Genomic DNA, 17,666 nt, shown 5'->3' on the forward strand with positions numbered 1-17,666 from the left:
CTCAGCCTCTCATAAAAATCTTTGTTTCATCTTCCTGTCTGTTTTTCTCTTCACCCGGAAACGAGAGATTTCCTGACTTGCTTGGAAGTTTAGTGTGGTAGGGGTACCAACAAAGAATCGGCATCCAGAAATCGGGCCCTGCTGGGGGTCTTTGTTCGCGTGCCTGGCTCGTGCCGCTCGCGAGCGGAGGGTCCAACAAAGCCAGATTAGAGCGATGTGGCTGGGTCCTTGTAAGGCTTTCTTCTCTCAGCCGCTTTGTCCCAACAAAAATCGTACTGAGGATTTATGGGAGTTAGCCTGGTCCATTGAATCTATAATGTATGCAGAGGAGGCTGTCAGATCTGTTTTGTTTGGGCATCTTTGTCCCAGCAGTTCGGAGGAGTACCACCACCAGTAGTGGTAGGGCACTACCAGTACCAGTGACAGTGCAGAACAGTTTTGGTGGAGGACTGAATCGGGTTGGTTGTCTACATCGTCATCGGGTATCTCTATGACTATGTCGAGGTGTTCCAAGTAGATTTCCAACGGTTAGAGAGTCTTGTTTAGTTTGTTCTGCTGCAGAAATAGATGGATTAGCATCTCCGTGAAATATCTTTCACATTGACCTTGTCTCTGTAAGTAGACATTATCATTATTTGATGTTTATCACAGTAGATTTGTGTAGTCATAACTCTCAATCTCACCCTTCTAAAACCATGTCCATGCAATCTATGTTATGTCAAATGAAAGTCCTGCTGTTTATTGTGTATAGTGTAATGTAGAATCATAAATTGAAACTGATTTTACTGAGCACCGTGTTGCCAGTTTTCATTTCCTACTTTCACTCTTCTTGCCAAGTGAGTAAAGTATAACGGGCTGACTTGAATACACTGCAATGCTGTTCGGTGGAAGTGTATTAAGTCACACAAATTACAATTTAACACAGTCATGTTTGTTTATTTTTGTATTGATACATGTACTGATGTAGGTCTTTGTCTATTATGTATGGTATTGGCCTATATGTATATTATGATCTGTTCTGCAGGTCAACACACCTTTATATCAGAAACAACTTTCATATGACAAAGTGGACATCTGGCAAATCTCCTTTGTTTACACTCTAGTCTCTAGTTTCAGCCAATCTTTTTGCTCTTTGTTTGTTTACAGTACAATAAGACATTATGCTTAGGGTAATTTGTATGCAGTATTGGGGACAGTAATTTGAGTAAAGGTAAGGAACATGTACAATGAGTACAATATCAATTTGGAATACATGTACACTTGTAGGTTCTCAGATATGCATGTGTATGTAAATTTATTGTAAATATAAACTCATCTGGCACAATTTCCTCAAGACCTGTTGTCAAAAGGAGACCTGAGGCTTATGTAATAAGGCACTGAACTTCTGTTTTTAGAGCCACTTTGTGATATAATTGTTAATAGTGTTACAGCTTCACTTACAAATATAAATGTGCATTGTACCTGTAGATCTACTGGCTGTAGGAACAGCAATAGAGACTGTGGATGGGGGAAAAAACAGTACAATGCACTGTACAGTGTATGCTTGTATAAATTTTGTACATGGCAATATGTACAATACATACAAAAATCTCATATGACATACATTTTGTATGCCTTTGCAGATTTTTTTATTTTTTATTTTTGCTCACCAGTCTCAGAAACAGTGTTAAAGTCTGCATACATTTACAAAAAATTTATATGCCCAAATTCAGCAAAATTTCTGTCTTTGTATATTGACATGTACAAGGTTGTATGCATGCATAATGTGTATGATTACTATTTATTAATTACCTTTAATTGTTCTACAGCTTTCCTTTCTGTAGGTCCAAGACCACTTCCAAATTGGACCATGTTCACATTCCACCGCCCAAAGATCTATCGTAGTGTGGCTGGTTGCTGCATTTGCAAGGCCAAGTCGTCAAGCTCAAGATTTACAGGTGTGTGTGTGTGTACACATGTACATACATGTATGTACAAGTATGTTTTGTTTTGGTTTTTCTTTTGTTTTGTTTTGTTTTGTTTGTTTGTTTGTTTGTTTGTTTTTTTTTGGGGGGGGGGGGTTTTGGGGGGAAGGGGATGGGGGTGGTTTTGCATTGGTCAGATGTACCTGTAGATTTATGTTTTGTTTTGTCGAGTAGTTACCCTCATTTACACATGTATGAAACACTACAGGAGTTATGAAGTAGAAATACAGGTACGGGATCAATAAAGCTTTTGGTGTTGACTCGTGTGAACATGCACAGGTCACACAGTCAATCAGTGGTTACGTAGTTAGAAATTCAGTGACTCTTTCATGTAATGGGAAAATGCCCTTGTGGACTCATCTTGATTTTGCTTTTTGGCACCAATCATTGCATTTGCTGGTGTGCTTCATCAGGGGTGGATGCAGAAATTCTGTAAAGGGGGGGGGGCATTTCAAAATTAAAGAGGGGCGCATGCAGTCCCTCTACATGTATATTTCTTTTTATTTCTTTTGTTTTAATAAAAGAATAAAGGGGGTGCAAAAAGTTTGGTTTTGGTACGGAATCCACCCATCCGTAGCTTGGCAAGCTGTGGCTGTTTACATCCATTGATACTCAAAGAGTTAATAAGAATGACATTGAAATCAAAGAATGTTGTCCTTTTTCCAAGCATAAGCAGGAGGCATTCTATGAATACAGTGTAGTTGAAGGGTGATTTTCAAATATTCATACTGTAGCTCTTTGTCATACAATATCATTTTATTTCATGGAAACTTGAGAAGACTTGCTTAAATATGAAGATTGCATCACTCGCCGAAAAGTGGCATCTTGATCTACCGTCTTACCAAACCAAGTGTGAAACAGTACTCTCCCCAAAATTTCTACTTTTTTGGTACAGTATTCCGTTTCCTATATTTCCCTCCCCCCCCCCCCTTATTTTAGATGGGTAAATAAACATGGATTATTGTACAGTGTTTGAAGGTACAGTACATTGTACATCATGAGTTGACAAATTTTGTAGTTTAGCAACTAAAAGATACAGTAGCATTCAGAGATGATGAAGAGGAATGCAAGAAATGCAAGTTGCTCTGGCATTAATACCTGGTGCTTATATCACATTATTTTGTTCCGTGAATGTTGATCCCTCACAGCTGCTTGGTTGTGAGGTTCAAGAAAAAGCAATTGAGAATCTTGTTGCAATTCTGTGGATGACAAAACAGAAAAGCCACCTACGTAATAAATTACAGAATGCACTGTAGCTCATAAACTGTTCCGCTACGTGCACATCAAATATCTAAAAAGCAGTGACAAAGTACTGAGACCTTCTAAATTTTGCCCTCACAAAGAAGAGCTACTTGATGTTCACCTCTGTCACATTGTCTTTCTTATTCCCACCCACCACAAATTGATAGTATCGGGATATCACGTCTGTGAGCACATAGTGAATACATTGTGAGGACAGTTTTATGCTGGTAATGTAGCACGTACAGTACATGCATATTGCAGGTTGCCTTGAATATGGTGTTCTGAAAGTGTTAGTATTTTTTGCCTTTCTTTCTTTTTTTTTTCTTTTTTTTTTTTTGGGGGGGGGGGGTTAAAATTTATGTTGTTAGAGTGCAGGTTGTGTGCTTTCTTTCTGTATACAAAGTTCTTCTGAACTTGACAATAGTGTCTGTGTACAATGTGCATGTACCTGCAAGTCAATCGAACTGCTATTCAAATGTAGTGCATCCATTTAATGCCTCAGTGATGCTATACATGGGCACAGTGCATTTTGTGAGGGCTCATTACACTTCCTTTTGAAGTTTGCAAATGGTGGGCAAATGCTGACAGTGATGTATATGATTGCTTATGAAAAGTCTGAAAAGTGCAGAAAATGGTTTGTCTATTTTTAGCTGAATGTACACTGTGGTTTGTACGTGTGAAAGGTCTAAGTATAACCACAAAGCTGTTGAGCGCTAATTTTATCTTACACTCTGTGAACTTCAATCTGGAACTTTAAAGACATGATTCACACACTTTCATTACTTCAAAGTTCATGCACTCAATAGAATAATCAATACATTCATACACACTGTACAACAAGGAAGCGGAATGGCACATGCTAATAGTATCCAGTGATGATTCTAAAATGTCTCAATAGGAGATATGTGAGATGACCCTTAAAATCTGTAAGACAGACGTGTATGGCAAGTATAATTACAGTGTATGCTGTTGCAGCATATCAATAACTTGCAGTAGAAATGTACTGTATATGTGAACAAGTACAACTGTCAACGAACACAATGCAGGCATAAATGACAGGAAGAAAAGAGAAGCATGCAGATACAGCACTTGCTATACTTTTGTGACCAAAAAGCAAAATGACAATACCCGGTAATAATTTTAAAAAAAAACAGTCCTAGCCGCGTACGGTGTAAATGCTTGAAACTTGAGTTTCAAGAATGAAATATTTGTGCTAATTGTTTGAACATTACAAGTTATATACTAGTAATTCTAAACTTTGGAGTCTCAGGTACTAGTTGACATTCATCAGTGTTCCTTCTGATGCATATTGTTATTACAGTGCACAATACATACATGGTATATTTTCTTTCAACTTTGCATTACTTCGCATTTAATACTGTTTATCCTTGCTAGGAATCACACTAAATCATGTATTCTTCTTGTCACTGAATACTTCAACCCAACTCACAGACAGCAAGAAGTATGAGACGGAATTCAAGAATTGCTTCAATCTGACCGAGGGACAGAAAAGAACAGGGGAGATCTGCAATGCCTGCGTCCTGCTCATCAAAAGGTGGAAGAAGCTGCCAAAGGGAACCGAGAGGAACTGGAATCATGTCAGTGCACACTGAATTTGCGTCGGTCTTTTTCTCACACCATAAATGTCAACATATTTCTCTCGCGATTAATTCTTTTTTTTTTAGCTGAGCATATATAGAACATATTCACTGGTTTTTGCATTCGCGCTGCACAATTGTCAACCAGTTCAAAATGTGCAGACAAAATTGTGAAGATATATTTGCCAGTTGTAGAATTGTAGAAGCCAAAAGTAGCATGATATACGTAAAGATTGATGTACTCTGAAAATTTCCGCATTTGGGCAATTCCAGCGTTACGGACATTACATTTAGAAAATTTTTGGTGACTTTGTGGGCTTATTCCAACAACTCAGCACAATCATTCTTAATCCATTCATGGTTTATTCTAACCCAGTCATCCTGAAATGTCAACAGTCCGAGTTTTGATCAGTTAATATAAATCATTTGGTAGATATTACACAAAACGTTTGCCGTTACGGACATTACATTTTTTGGACACGATTATTTACCTCCATGTGGATATGTTGAGAAATTTGTGAATCAGAGCATTAAGTAAAAGTAATTTTCTTCTGAAATGAGTGCTCTGGTCCTGTTTAAGTTGTAGATTGATAATGGTGTGCAACAAATTCAGCATTTACTCTACAGGTTCACAAATGTAGCGTTACGGACATTACATTTTTAGCGTTACGGACATTACAACTTTGTCCACTTTTTAAAGTCCCAATATTCATACTTTAACACAGTCCATATCTCAGGAAAGGCTAATTTTAGTGTTTTTTGGTTCATTCTTAACCATGATCTACTTTGAAACAAATGCTGAAGTGTTTCTGAATATGGAATAATGAGAGTCAAAGATTGTGTGTTTTTACAAAAATTATCAAAAATAGTGCCCCAAAATGGGTTTTTTGAAGAAAAGAATGCCTAAATACACTTCAATTATATCAAAATACCACTCAAATGAAAGAGCTAGACAAACTCTAGCATTTGATACTAAATTTGTCCCTGTAGCTCATATATTTTTCAAATTATTACAGATTTATGATTTTTAGGAAAGGTAACATTTTTCACGGAATTGCCCACTTACAGCATGTTTCCCTCAGTGGCAGGAAATAAGACTGCAGTTCACTGTTCTCACACAAATTCTAATCAGATGTTGAGCCCATTACTTCCTAGAGTAATTTTGATGCACACATTATCATCTTTTCTTGATTAAATTAGCAACTCTCAATCATGCCATGTACCATTAAATCTGCACAAAATCAGAAAAAATAAGCAGAGATTTGTCCATTTGAGAGAGGAACTGGAACTTAAAATTCTTTCAAATGTGTTGCCAATTTAATGATCAATTGTGAATCTAGCAACTGAGAGGCTTTTGAAAGTCTGCAACCAAGTAAAAGATGACATGTGAGCATACAAGGGCACATAAGTTGCTACTCTACCTTATGAAATATACTGTACACTACAATTAGGAATATTGACAATCAGAAGAATGACACATCGGACGAAACTATAGAAACATCCTTAAAATTTTCATTTTTCTTTTTCTTTTTTACTTGACTTGTTAATTCATTTAAGTGCACAGGCACTAATAATACCTGTCTTTGTACACTAGTGGTTACGGTAGTTTTGATGAATGTGCGGTACTTAGATCAGATACAGTTGGACACGAAGCAATTTTACTTCCTTAACAGAGTTCATTAAAGGCTTTTCCTGTTCGTAAGTATTACAGTGTGTATGCCGCACTAACATGAACATTTCCTTGTTACAGTCTAATAATCATACACAAAATAATGATATATTATCATTAAAATGTGAATTTATTTTCACAATCCCTTCACTTATTTCCTTTCTTCTCAAATGGATAGATAGTTTTCCCCCAAATGCTTTACCAATTACTTTCTAATTTTTCTTCCAAATGTTATACCTAATGCTGACAAAAACAAGTCAGTTGCTGTTTTTGGACAGACTGTGGGTTGGGGTTAATACATAACATTGTAATTCAGTCATGATTATACATTGCCCATGTATAAGTCAGTATATCTGCAAAACAAACAGCACACAATGGGTCTCAATCAAAAGGGTCTCTACTCTGTATGAAAAAGTAAAGTCACAATTATACTCTTGAATGTTTTGAAGACATGCATTTGAGGCCAGTGAACTCTGATGAATTTGTTAGCATGAAAGGTCATGACCTCTGGGCAAACTGGACAGCTTGCCTGAAAATTGCATCATAGTTTGACTGATATCTATATGTTATTGCTCAAATGTCATGTACATTGTAATAAAGATGTCAATGCAAATTTGAGTAGAATTCATCAAACTTCATATCATGCATCTTAACTCTGCGAGTGATGTTAAAAGGGATTTCAACTAGAGTGAATCAAGGGTGAGCAGGTAAGTTTACTGGCAGGGCTAACCTCAAACACAACTTAAGACATACATGTGTTGCTGCTTGCTAATGTTTCTCTCATTTGGATATATGTTGTACTTGGGCACTGCCACAGAAATAGTACAGAGTCAAATAAACAAGAGCACTTTCTTAAATAGGAGGGGCTGTTAGTGTAGATGACATTAAACTTGCTAGCAAATGCACATTGTTTCTAGGAATTGAAAATATTGTATAATTTTCCATCTGATCCTAAATATGGATTGTATTTTCCAAAACATTTTGTTAGCCACTACCTACATAATGTCTAATCTCCATTCAGGTTGTCGATGCGAGGGCGGGGCCTGGAGGCAAGTCTCAGCTGAGGCAGAAGTTGAAGACGCAAAAGGGCGGCCCGACCACTTCCTTCTCCAACAATTGCAACAACAACAACCCGGCCCCCTTGCCGGACCACGGCTGGAGCAGTCGCCGCCACAAGCGCAGGCACTCCGAGAAGAAGAGGATGAACCTGCTGGACGGACTGAGATCCAGAAATCCTGAACGTGAGAGCATATCAATGTTTGTGCATTTGCGGGTTTGTGTCTGTGTGATTTTGATGCGATAAGGTGTCTGTATACTGTATATGCCATATATTTAGCGAGTCTAAATTTTCACGAATTGGGACTTTCCGACAATTTTGTGAGTGGTTAAATTTGCGATTGGGATGTACAGTGATGAACAGAAAAATGTAAGTGTGCACGTCACATTCGTGTCGGGGATCAGAGTTTATATTTTTGTGTGAAGGGGGGTTTGCAGATAGCACCAGACTCACGAAATTCATGAAAATAAATACCTTGTGAAATATAATGGCATATACAATACTTCGTGCAATTTGATCACAGATCAGTCCTTGCAAAGTTTATGTAGTTAACTAAATTCCAAGTTTTAAAACTTTCTCTGGCAGTCTGTTGTGCCCATGAAAAACTGACTCCTTGTTGAGTATGAAATTGTTTGAAGTGTTTGCTTTCTTTCATCATACCAAGCTGCCCATCTACACTGATGTAGGTATTGCTTGCATTTAAGAGCAATCTTGTGTTGATTCTCTTACTCAATCACATGTGCTGTGATATCAGAAAAATCCCCTTTCCCACTTACATCAGTCTCCTGCAGTTAATTCAAAATCGATTTAAATTGTTTACCACTGACATTTCTTGTGATCTTGGCACAGCGGAGGACGCTTCTCCACCCAGCCCGACTCCAAGTGATGCATCGGAAACATCAGTTACATCGCGCACTGGGTCCAGGTCGGGGTCGTCGATATCCTCTGACTATCTGGATGACCTGCCCCCTCTACTGGCATCAATCATTGATACCACGTATTGGAAAATGTAAGAACTTATATTTGAGCCCGTCCTAGCTACCACTTGTATCTGGCAGCAGCCACCTAAAATGTTTGCCCATATTGTTCTGTTTCACTGTGTGTTGTGACTGCTGATCTAGAATTGAGCGCCATCAGTCAATATCCTGATTTCTCACATACAAGTCCATTTAGGGAGCAATAAATGCACATGGTAAGATAAAAATGAAGTTCAAACAAATCTTTCTTTCCACCTTGTTTATTTCTTACATAGAGAAGAATTGGTGATGTGAAATAGACTTTTTGTGTAGACATGCATGGTGTGGACAGAACACACACTGGAGCAGTGGCGGATCCAGGAAGGACTGCAACCGGCGCACACCCCCCCCCCCCTTCATTTTTTGTTGAAACTAAAGAAATAAAAAGAAAAAAATGGGGGGGGGGGAGGGGTGCGTGCGCCCCCTCTTTACGGAATTCCTGGATTCACCTCTGCAGGAGTACATTAGAAAACCACAAGTACAGTACAGGCCTATTAGAATAGAATTGCCAGTCAGCGAATATGTGCATTAAAGTGTACAATCACCAGTAATAATCGACTCCCGTTGAGATTCTTCATCTGTGTGTGTACTTCTTAAAAATCAGTGATAAAACTGTACAGAATTCTTTATGGCGATTCCCAAATATATCTCGATAGGGCCAGCCTTCCCATTTCATTATCCCCACACTAATTGGTCTTTGAATATTTCTGTAGCAAAGGGTTTTTATCAGTAATGAAGGAATGTTGCACCAATATCAGACAGCTGCAAGCATACATGCAATTTTTGCACACCATAACATCTGCAGAACATGATATATATATATGCATTTTTACTTGTGTACACATTGATGACTCTTATAACAATTCTTCATTTCGCCAAGTACAAAATGATGAAATTGGTTATTGATTGCGGCAGCTTTTGTAAGTATGTGTATAGATGCAACATTGACTGGCTTTGCTGTGTGTTGTTGACAAACGTTTTTTTTTTCCGCTCCCTTCTCATCCCAAAACCTCACAGGGAGAAGGTCTGCTGTGGCACGATTTTCAAGGGCATGCACGGTGAAATCATGGTCCATCCTCAGCTGCTGTCACCTTGCCTCAACTCTTGTCTCGGTTCACCGGTCAAGCAGACACCCTCCTCCTCACCCCGGCAACCCCCTGCCGAATCCACTCAGCGGTCGGCGGGGGAAACCCCCTCCCACGCCGCGTCCAGCATCCAGTGCAGACCCGGGGGATCGCCCGCGGACCTGGCAATCAGTAAGCGAGGCTCGCGACAGGACAGTCTCGGCAGTGATGGGTCGCGTGACGGCTCGGAAGGTGATGACCTGGACATGGTGCATTCCAGTGGGGATGAGGTTAAGAGGCCGAATGCCGCGGAGAGCGTGGTCAGTAATGGCATTTTGGAAAGCTATTCGGTGGTTCAGCAAACAATCTGAGAGTATTGCCCACCAGTCAACAGTGTTTGACTGAAAAAGTATCCACACCTTGTCTCATTCCAAAGCAGGGTAATACAGTGGTTTGTTTGTAGGCTTCAAAAATGTTGAAGGGGGTAAATCTCTACCCGGGGTTTAAACGAATAAGTCAAAATATTAATTCCACAGCCTAAAGCCTAAAGCCAAAGGAGGGATAATAGGGGTGCAGGCATTGATCAAGTTCACAAGTGTCGTGCCAAGCTAGCACCCATGATCCTAAGGACAGCTGATTCAGATTGGGTGAAAAAGAAAGATAGCTCTTGTAGAATTTTATTATGCATTTGAAAGATTCTAAATACCTTACAGTTGTATTTTGTAGTGCAATAGATACAGAATGTCCCCATGTTCCTTCAGAAAATGGAAGGCTGCATACTTGTTATTGAATTGCTGGTAGTAAATCAATGGGCTTTATATCTAATCAGAAGTAATTGCAATTCTGTTTTTTACTGTGGAATCAGATAGGATCTTGAAGTTTTACATTGGGGATGCAATCTGCTCATTATCTAAAAGTCATAAAGAAGTCAAACAGAGTGAAGAATTGCCTCATTATGCCAGCTGGAGCTTTGAAAGGCAGATGAATTGATTATTCATTTGAATTTCTATCAAAGTAATTTTGTGAGAGAAACAAAGCATATAATAATTTTTAGTAGACTTTTCAGTATCAGCATATTTTTTTAATGGATTATTACAATGAGGAATTATTATTTCTTTTTTAAATAGAAATCAGTTGTGGTAGTCATAAATAGACATGGACATGAGAAATAGTTCATGTTTTTTTATGAATATTAGGATTTTTAACTTCACACACTGATATTTACTGAGATATGAAATGATTTATCTTTTATCTGTTGTAATTTTTCTGAGAATTTTGTGGTATAACTCTCCTGCCTCAGTCTTAAAACAGCAATATTATGATTCGCTGAACTTTGATGGCTCGCTTGTGCTTGCATCAAATGTTATCAATGAAATTTGTGAATGCAATTCACAGAGAGAGAGAGAGAGTGTGAGAAAGAGATTTGCATTGCGATTGGACATATTTTTTTAGTATAACATATGACAGAAAGGCTAAATCTTTTTATTCAAAAAAATTATTTTTTGCTCTATTTATTGCCAGAGTGGACATAGTGGACAGAAAGAATATGGAAAGAGAATAGAAAGAGAAGGACTTAAGATGTGTAGATATATGTAAATGTTGTTTTTGTCACTGAACCAGTGATAGTTGTGTCTGTGTTGTCTGTGTTTGTCTGTGTGTATGTAAAATACTGTTGTTGAATTGAATTATATGCAATTACAGTAAGAGGACATATTGGTCCTCTGCGATGTATTTCATCAAGCTCCACATCTATGTGTACATGCGCGGATGGCAAATATGTGGACTGTACTTTATTTCCTACTTTCCCCGTATTTTGTTTCTGATCTTTTTTTACTATTAAGCAAGATCAGATTGCCATTCAAATGAAATTGAAATGCAAATAAATTTGTTATGATTATGAGCAAATGAACTGATGAGTTCCTATTCTGATGGGAAATGTTTATGATATTCGTCCTCTAAATAGTGCTTACCCTACACAAGTTCGGGCACCGAGTTTGTTGTCTTTAGTGCAAGTACAGTCAGACCTCGATTAACCAGCCGTCTTTTATCCAGACTTCTCAAACTCAATTAAAACCCCTACAAAACTCACCTATAATATTCCCACAGAAACATGTCATGAATCTATATTTCTGTGTAAGCTGTTATTTTTGCGTACAGATATTTTCGCAAATGAGGAGGTGACAGACATTTTCGCAAGTTGTTGTTTTCTTGAATTGACACCAAAGCTTATTGTAAATGCCCAATTACCCTGGCGCGTGGCGACATTTTCGCGTGTTAAATTTGCGTTGCAACTGTGATTCGCGAAATTCGCGAAAATTAAACCCTCGCAAAAATAACAGCTTATACAGTAAAGTGTTTCAATTTTTGTAAAGAACGGATTATAATTCTAACAGGCTAGCTAGATTACCAGTACACCACCCTTGCGGTGTTCGCTACCTACCCTAGCTACCACTGGGTTGGCAAATGTAAAAAATGTATGTACATAAACATTGTTTCTCCCATATGCGGCCAAATCGCTTATCCAAATAGTGTCAGTCCCGACATAGACCAGATAACAAATGTTGGACTATACACGTTTTCATCTTTCCTCTTGGGAGGGGGGGGGGGGAGATTTGTCTTTTGAGCGAAAAGATGGGAACAGTGGTAAACTTGTACATCTCATTTCTTGTCAGTCCCTCATGAAAATATTCTCTGCTTTATGTGATTTCGTGTTGGGTCAGTGTCAGTGTTTTGTAGAATGACCAAATCGACCTTGCAGGGTAAGGTGTATGTAGCCAAAAAAGTGTCAAACTTGTGTAAACAATCATGAAGGTGCTTTGAGTTTGAAAGGACAGATGTAATGGTGTGTTTTCAACTTTGCCAAGGCATAGTGTAGTTTTTTTTTTCCTATGTATCTGCACCAGTCGTGCAAGAAGCATTATTTATACACACATGATCTGAAAATATGTGTGGCGGTCTGGTAACTGACAATGTGCATTTCCTTGCAGTAGACTGAAGGAATGCACCTGTGAGATTCCCATGCACTATGACAACTCCAAGCGAATATACAGTAATGACAACTCCTAAATGAGCAGTATTATTTGTCGTGACAGGTTGACCCAATATTGGTACGTTTGTGCAATGGCTATACAATATGTGCGTTTGTGCCTACCATCCTAAGCAATTTTTATGTAAAGTCATGCGATGGATGCCTCATTCTTAGTTAATCTTGTAAAACATGTTTGTACAGAATTTGTCTATCCAAGTTTGTCCTCCTGCTGTATATGACTAACAATCTGTGGCAATTATGTTTTTCCTGTTCCTGATGCAAATTTTGTCTAAACTTTAACTTTCATTGTCGTGGTGTAAAGTCTGCAGGATCTTGTAGACCCTAACTTCTTCCAACATTATGAAGACTGACTTTTGTGAGGTGCATCGTTTTCATCATCTATCCATCTTTTTTTAAATATTATTTCATGTATGCTTGAGAGCATTTTGTGCAACTGATCTTTCCATAATTCTGCTGTGTGAATCTTTCTTTCCAATGTTACACAACCAGCCTGTGCTAGATACACACAACTCTTATTCGTATGTATGAAAAGACTGTAATCATACTAGTGGCAATACTTCCAGTAAAACCAATCATTTGTCTTGCCCGCCGTTGTCCTTCCCGAGTTCCCTGCTAGGTATATGTGCTCTTCCTAATGACTCTGAGACCTAAACTGTTGTGCTTGTTCATTATTCATTGAATAATTTGGTAATTTCTTTGTTTTTCTTTCTTTTATCAACTGATTAATTTATTCATTTGTAAGATACATTTTGTTCTAAGAAGTTCAGGTACTGTATTGCTTTTCAGAAACGTATAAACTAAAAATAGCCAGAATTGATTACTCATTTGATATTATACTTTTCACACCATACAAATCATTGTCATATCAGAATATAAAATTTAGATTTTGACAAATTGGTCTCAGTGCTCCACATGACTCCTTGTACGTGAAGACTGATAAAAAGACTTGGTGTCCAATTATATTGCTCTGTAAAACTGATCAGTAGTTTTGAAATCACATTTCACACACACATGATTCCAATATCAATTGCCATCATTAGGTAAAGTTTGGTGAAAGCACGGATGGCTTCTGAAAGAGAGTTACTGGCATCACGAATAATCCCAGAATGTTATCACTATGTTTGATATCTCTGTCAGTGTAGAAAGCTGTGTAGGATCTGTACACGGATTTGAGTTTATCCCGATCAAAGTGTCAAGTCAGTGCTAGTCACAACGACAGAAATCTATGTAGCTGAGGGTTCTAGAAGCAGCAAGTCTACTTGCCTGCAGTACATACAGTAAATGGTTTTGTTTTAATTTTTCCCACAGTCATACAGACATACCCTTTCTCTATCCATTGAAGCATGTAAGCGGTTGCAGTTACCTAGAAAACAGGTTTGACTTAAAGTATGTAAAGAATTCTTTCAGTTTTTGTTGTTGTTTTCTTTATCAGATGGACCACTTACCATAATTATCCGTCACATTTTCCTTCCTTGTTATATGCATGAAGTGCCTTCATGATAAATCTGGTCATATCACCATGCTTCTTTGCGTGGCTGTATGTCAAGCTCTGACCAATTGACCAGAGCACAGACCCTCCAGGCTTCCATATTGACTGATATGATTGATGTGATGTTCAATTTCTTGCATTCTGTGATATCTGGACAACTTCTTGAGCAACGCTTAATGACATATCTCTGCACGAGTGTGATCAGAGGCATGTATCTTCGCCAGAATTACTACCACAAAATACTCGTGATTTAAAGAGGCCATTTGTGAGTAGTTTTCCCTTTTTTTTTCTTTTTTTTTTTTGCTTGAAGGAGTCTATTTTCATCGTGGTTAATTTTCATTGTGAAATGCTTCAATAGAAAGTGATGGTTAGTCGTGTCAGATCCTGACATCCAAAATAGGCCTTGACAACACTGGAGAAGAATTGTTTCAAAGTTTCTGTAGAATGTAGAGGAGTGTGTAGGACACACGTGCAGTTTGAAATGCAACCCAAGCTTGCTTCATTAATCCACGTAGCATATATCAGCACTTTTATATATGCATCCTTTTCTTCATTTGAAAGAATATTTGCTTTATTCCTGATCATTTATGATTTCTAGAGAAAAGAGTATGAAATGCCATTTCAAGTATTGTTGAGTTCAACTCTTACTCAATATTAGAGGATCATCTTTATACCAATGATATTTACTCAGGTAAGTGTTGACATGCATGATCCTTAAAACAAACTCAATTGTTGCTCTTCTGTGAAGGTTGTTAAAGTCTGAGTGCGGGATAGCATTTTTTTTTTTTGAATATCGCCTTTCTTATATGAAGTCAATGATAGATAAGGCCAGCATTTGGGAAGGCAAGTTGTGCTAATTTGTTATCTATTTATTCACTTGTTATCTTAAGATATTCTTCTACTATAATTTGGAAACTCTGTGCGTGCTGATGGCAAGTTAGACACTAAACTGTTAGAAATGATTGTATTGTTAACCTTCATAAAGAACAAAGCTGAACAATACTGAAATGGTGATTCATGAGTTTGTAACTTTTTGACCATCGAAAGTAAATGTTAATTCCTGGTCTTGGCTTCAGTAACATTCCAAGTCAGCCTGTGCCATCATGAACAAGGAGTATCTGTCGAAACATTGCCTAGATATTTGTCAGAGATGTTTCACGTCCCTCTCTCTCTGTGGGAGCTGCAAAAAAATGTGAAGGAAAGGTAGAACAGAGGTATTAAACATGCCCGTCATAACTGTCTTAAAGACAATATGCAACGTTTATTTTCGTTCTTAGTGGGAAAAGAAAAACCAAATTTGGGTCTGGTTATTATGAACATACATGTAGTAAGTTAAAAGTGTTCAAATATTGACAAACTTGATAGTATGGTTCCATTTAAGTTACATATGTACAGTATTTCATGCTCTTGCCTTGAATATAGATATGTTAGATTCACATAAAGAAGGGGTACACTTGAATTTCTCGATTTCAGTCTCATAATTACTTGCCACTCGAATTCATTGAATTTTTTAATAACATTTGATAACATGTCCTCTTTGTATGAATATCCATGCAATGAAAATGTCATGGAACCGTGGAGAAGAAGTAATTGTACATATGCTAAATATGCAATACATATTTTGCAATACTATTTATTTGTTGTGGTATGCATAATCATGAAGTGTACATATTTGTGGACTGAAGTGTAGTTGTCATTTTGCAGTTCGTGAGTGTACTGGGCCCCAGTAACGAGGAGACTTGTGTATTCCAAGCTATCTGTAAAAAATGAAGTTTAATAAAACATAAAATTGTGCGTTTCGTCCAAACCTGATACTTCTTCTGCTCTGACTTCTCTCTCAATGGCATCAAGAGTTTTGACATTATTTTAAAATCGTTCCTCCACCTGATAAACTGTATTTGAATTTTGCTTTTTTGTTTCTGTATCTTTATTCTTTTATTCATTTATTAACAAATAAAAATGTCACATTTGCAATAATTATCGCATTGTAATAATCGCTATGATTGCTACTTTTCCGCAAATACTTGCTTAATTCTTTAAAGGAAACCCAAACCCAAAGAGCAATGTGGATTGAGTGAAAGCAGCAACATCAGTATAGAGCACATCTATGACAGCTTGAGGAAAATCGGAAAATCGATGCAAAAGTTAATAGTTTCTAAAGTTTTGGTGTTGTAATGACTGGATAAAGAGACTAGTATACTAGAGTTCACGACGTCATGTGTGGACAATAATATAAAGAAAATATGAAAAGAATTCCACACACACACACACACACACACACACACACAAGTCACTTTTCATGAAAATTACACATTCCATCAACTTGATACTGACATAATGTTAAGGGTATAGTAATTATTCCCCCTGCTTTCTAAAAGCGGTTGTTCAAGTGCTCTTTCATTGAAAAGTGAAAGCATGTTGAACTTTCTTTACATTTCTTTACTATTGTTGTCCACACATGATGTCATATACTCAAGTTGTCTCTTTAGCCAGTTGTTACAACACCAAAACTTTTAAAATTCTAAACTTTTGTATCAATTTTCCGATTTCCCTCAAACTTTCACTGATGTGCTCCACTAATGTTGTTGCTTTCACTCACTCCACATTTCTCTTTGGGTTTTGGTTTCCTTTAAACTGCTGAATGATTTATCAAAACTTAAAAACAAAAAGACGATACAGAGTGTTAGGAAAATGGAAATGATTAGTAAGAGCTATTTGTCTTAAACTCGGACTAAACTTGTCCAGCTATGAAGAAGGACGATACCTGAAATGTTTGTCTTTCAGTTTCCCCTGTAAGAGATGTGAGTAATATACACAATGCCTGAATGAATAAGAAAGGGTAAATTTAACCGGGAAATGGTAAAATCGCGAAGGAAAACATGAAGGACAAACTTGATCGCTGAAAAGTGCAGTGTATCAATTTCTGTTCAGATACACGCGAAGCTTTGTATAAGCATTGCTATGGGGCGTTGCTCCACAAAATCAGCGACTTTCCGTTGCAGGCGTCCCCTGTGGATCGGTGTAGTTCTCGGCATTCGCGTGTAATACTATAGAGTACCGTGCCATGATATGCAATAATAAAGTGACATTTGTACCATCTTTTAAAGTGAATCTGAAGCCTTGACAAATGTAAAGATTTTTACTGAAGACATCAGTAAAATCTACATACAGAAGACAGAAACTTGTAATGCAATCGGACACAAACAGAGCAAATTTGGGATATGTTCATTAATTGTCATACTTTTTCACAAAACGGTGACATCGGTCACACGTGTGCAAAATAACGGGAAGAGGTGATTTTATACCATGTTCACCTTTTACCTTTTGTCTTTTTCGGGCTTTATATTTTGGGTTAGTACTAACTGTTGGCAGTTGTAGCACCATCCTTAGAGTTGTCAATAATGCATTAGTAAAAGTCTACATTAATCTGATGTACGAAATATTATGTCCTCTTTTTTCATTCGATAAAACAAAGCCGGCATCGTCATGTCATGGTATAGTATAAATACCATACTGTG

General features: G+C 37.6%; 1 protein-coding gene across 1 annotated transcript; it reads left to right on the top strand.

Annotated features, from left to right (window-relative positions):
* The first annotated feature begins 243 nt into the window (after positions 1 to 243).
* On the top strand, positions 244 to 10,387 carry LOC139725333 (SIN3-HDAC complex-associated factor-like). Its single transcript, XM_071636420.1, has 6 exons — positions 244 to 614; positions 1,809 to 1,937; positions 4,659 to 4,804; positions 7,495 to 7,714; positions 8,380 to 8,539; positions 9,564 to 10,387. The coding sequence occupies exons 2-6, from the start codon at positions 1,850 to 1,852 to the stop codon at positions 9,979 to 9,981; spliced, it is 1,032 nt and encodes a 343-aa protein (XP_071492521.1). The 5' UTR covers positions 244 to 614; positions 1,809 to 1,849; the 3' UTR covers positions 9,982 to 10,387.
* The last annotated feature ends 7,279 nt before the right edge of the window (positions 10,388 to 17,666 follow it).

Source organism: Diadema antillarum, unplaced genomic scaffold (assembly GCF_040938485.1).
Source record: "Diadema antillarum isolate AM-2024a unplaced genomic scaffold, OU_Dant_1.0 seq00000035_RagTag, whole genome shotgun sequence".
Lineage (NCBI taxonomy): Eukaryota > Metazoa > Echinodermata > Echinoidea > Diadematoida > Diadematidae > Diadema > Diadema antillarum.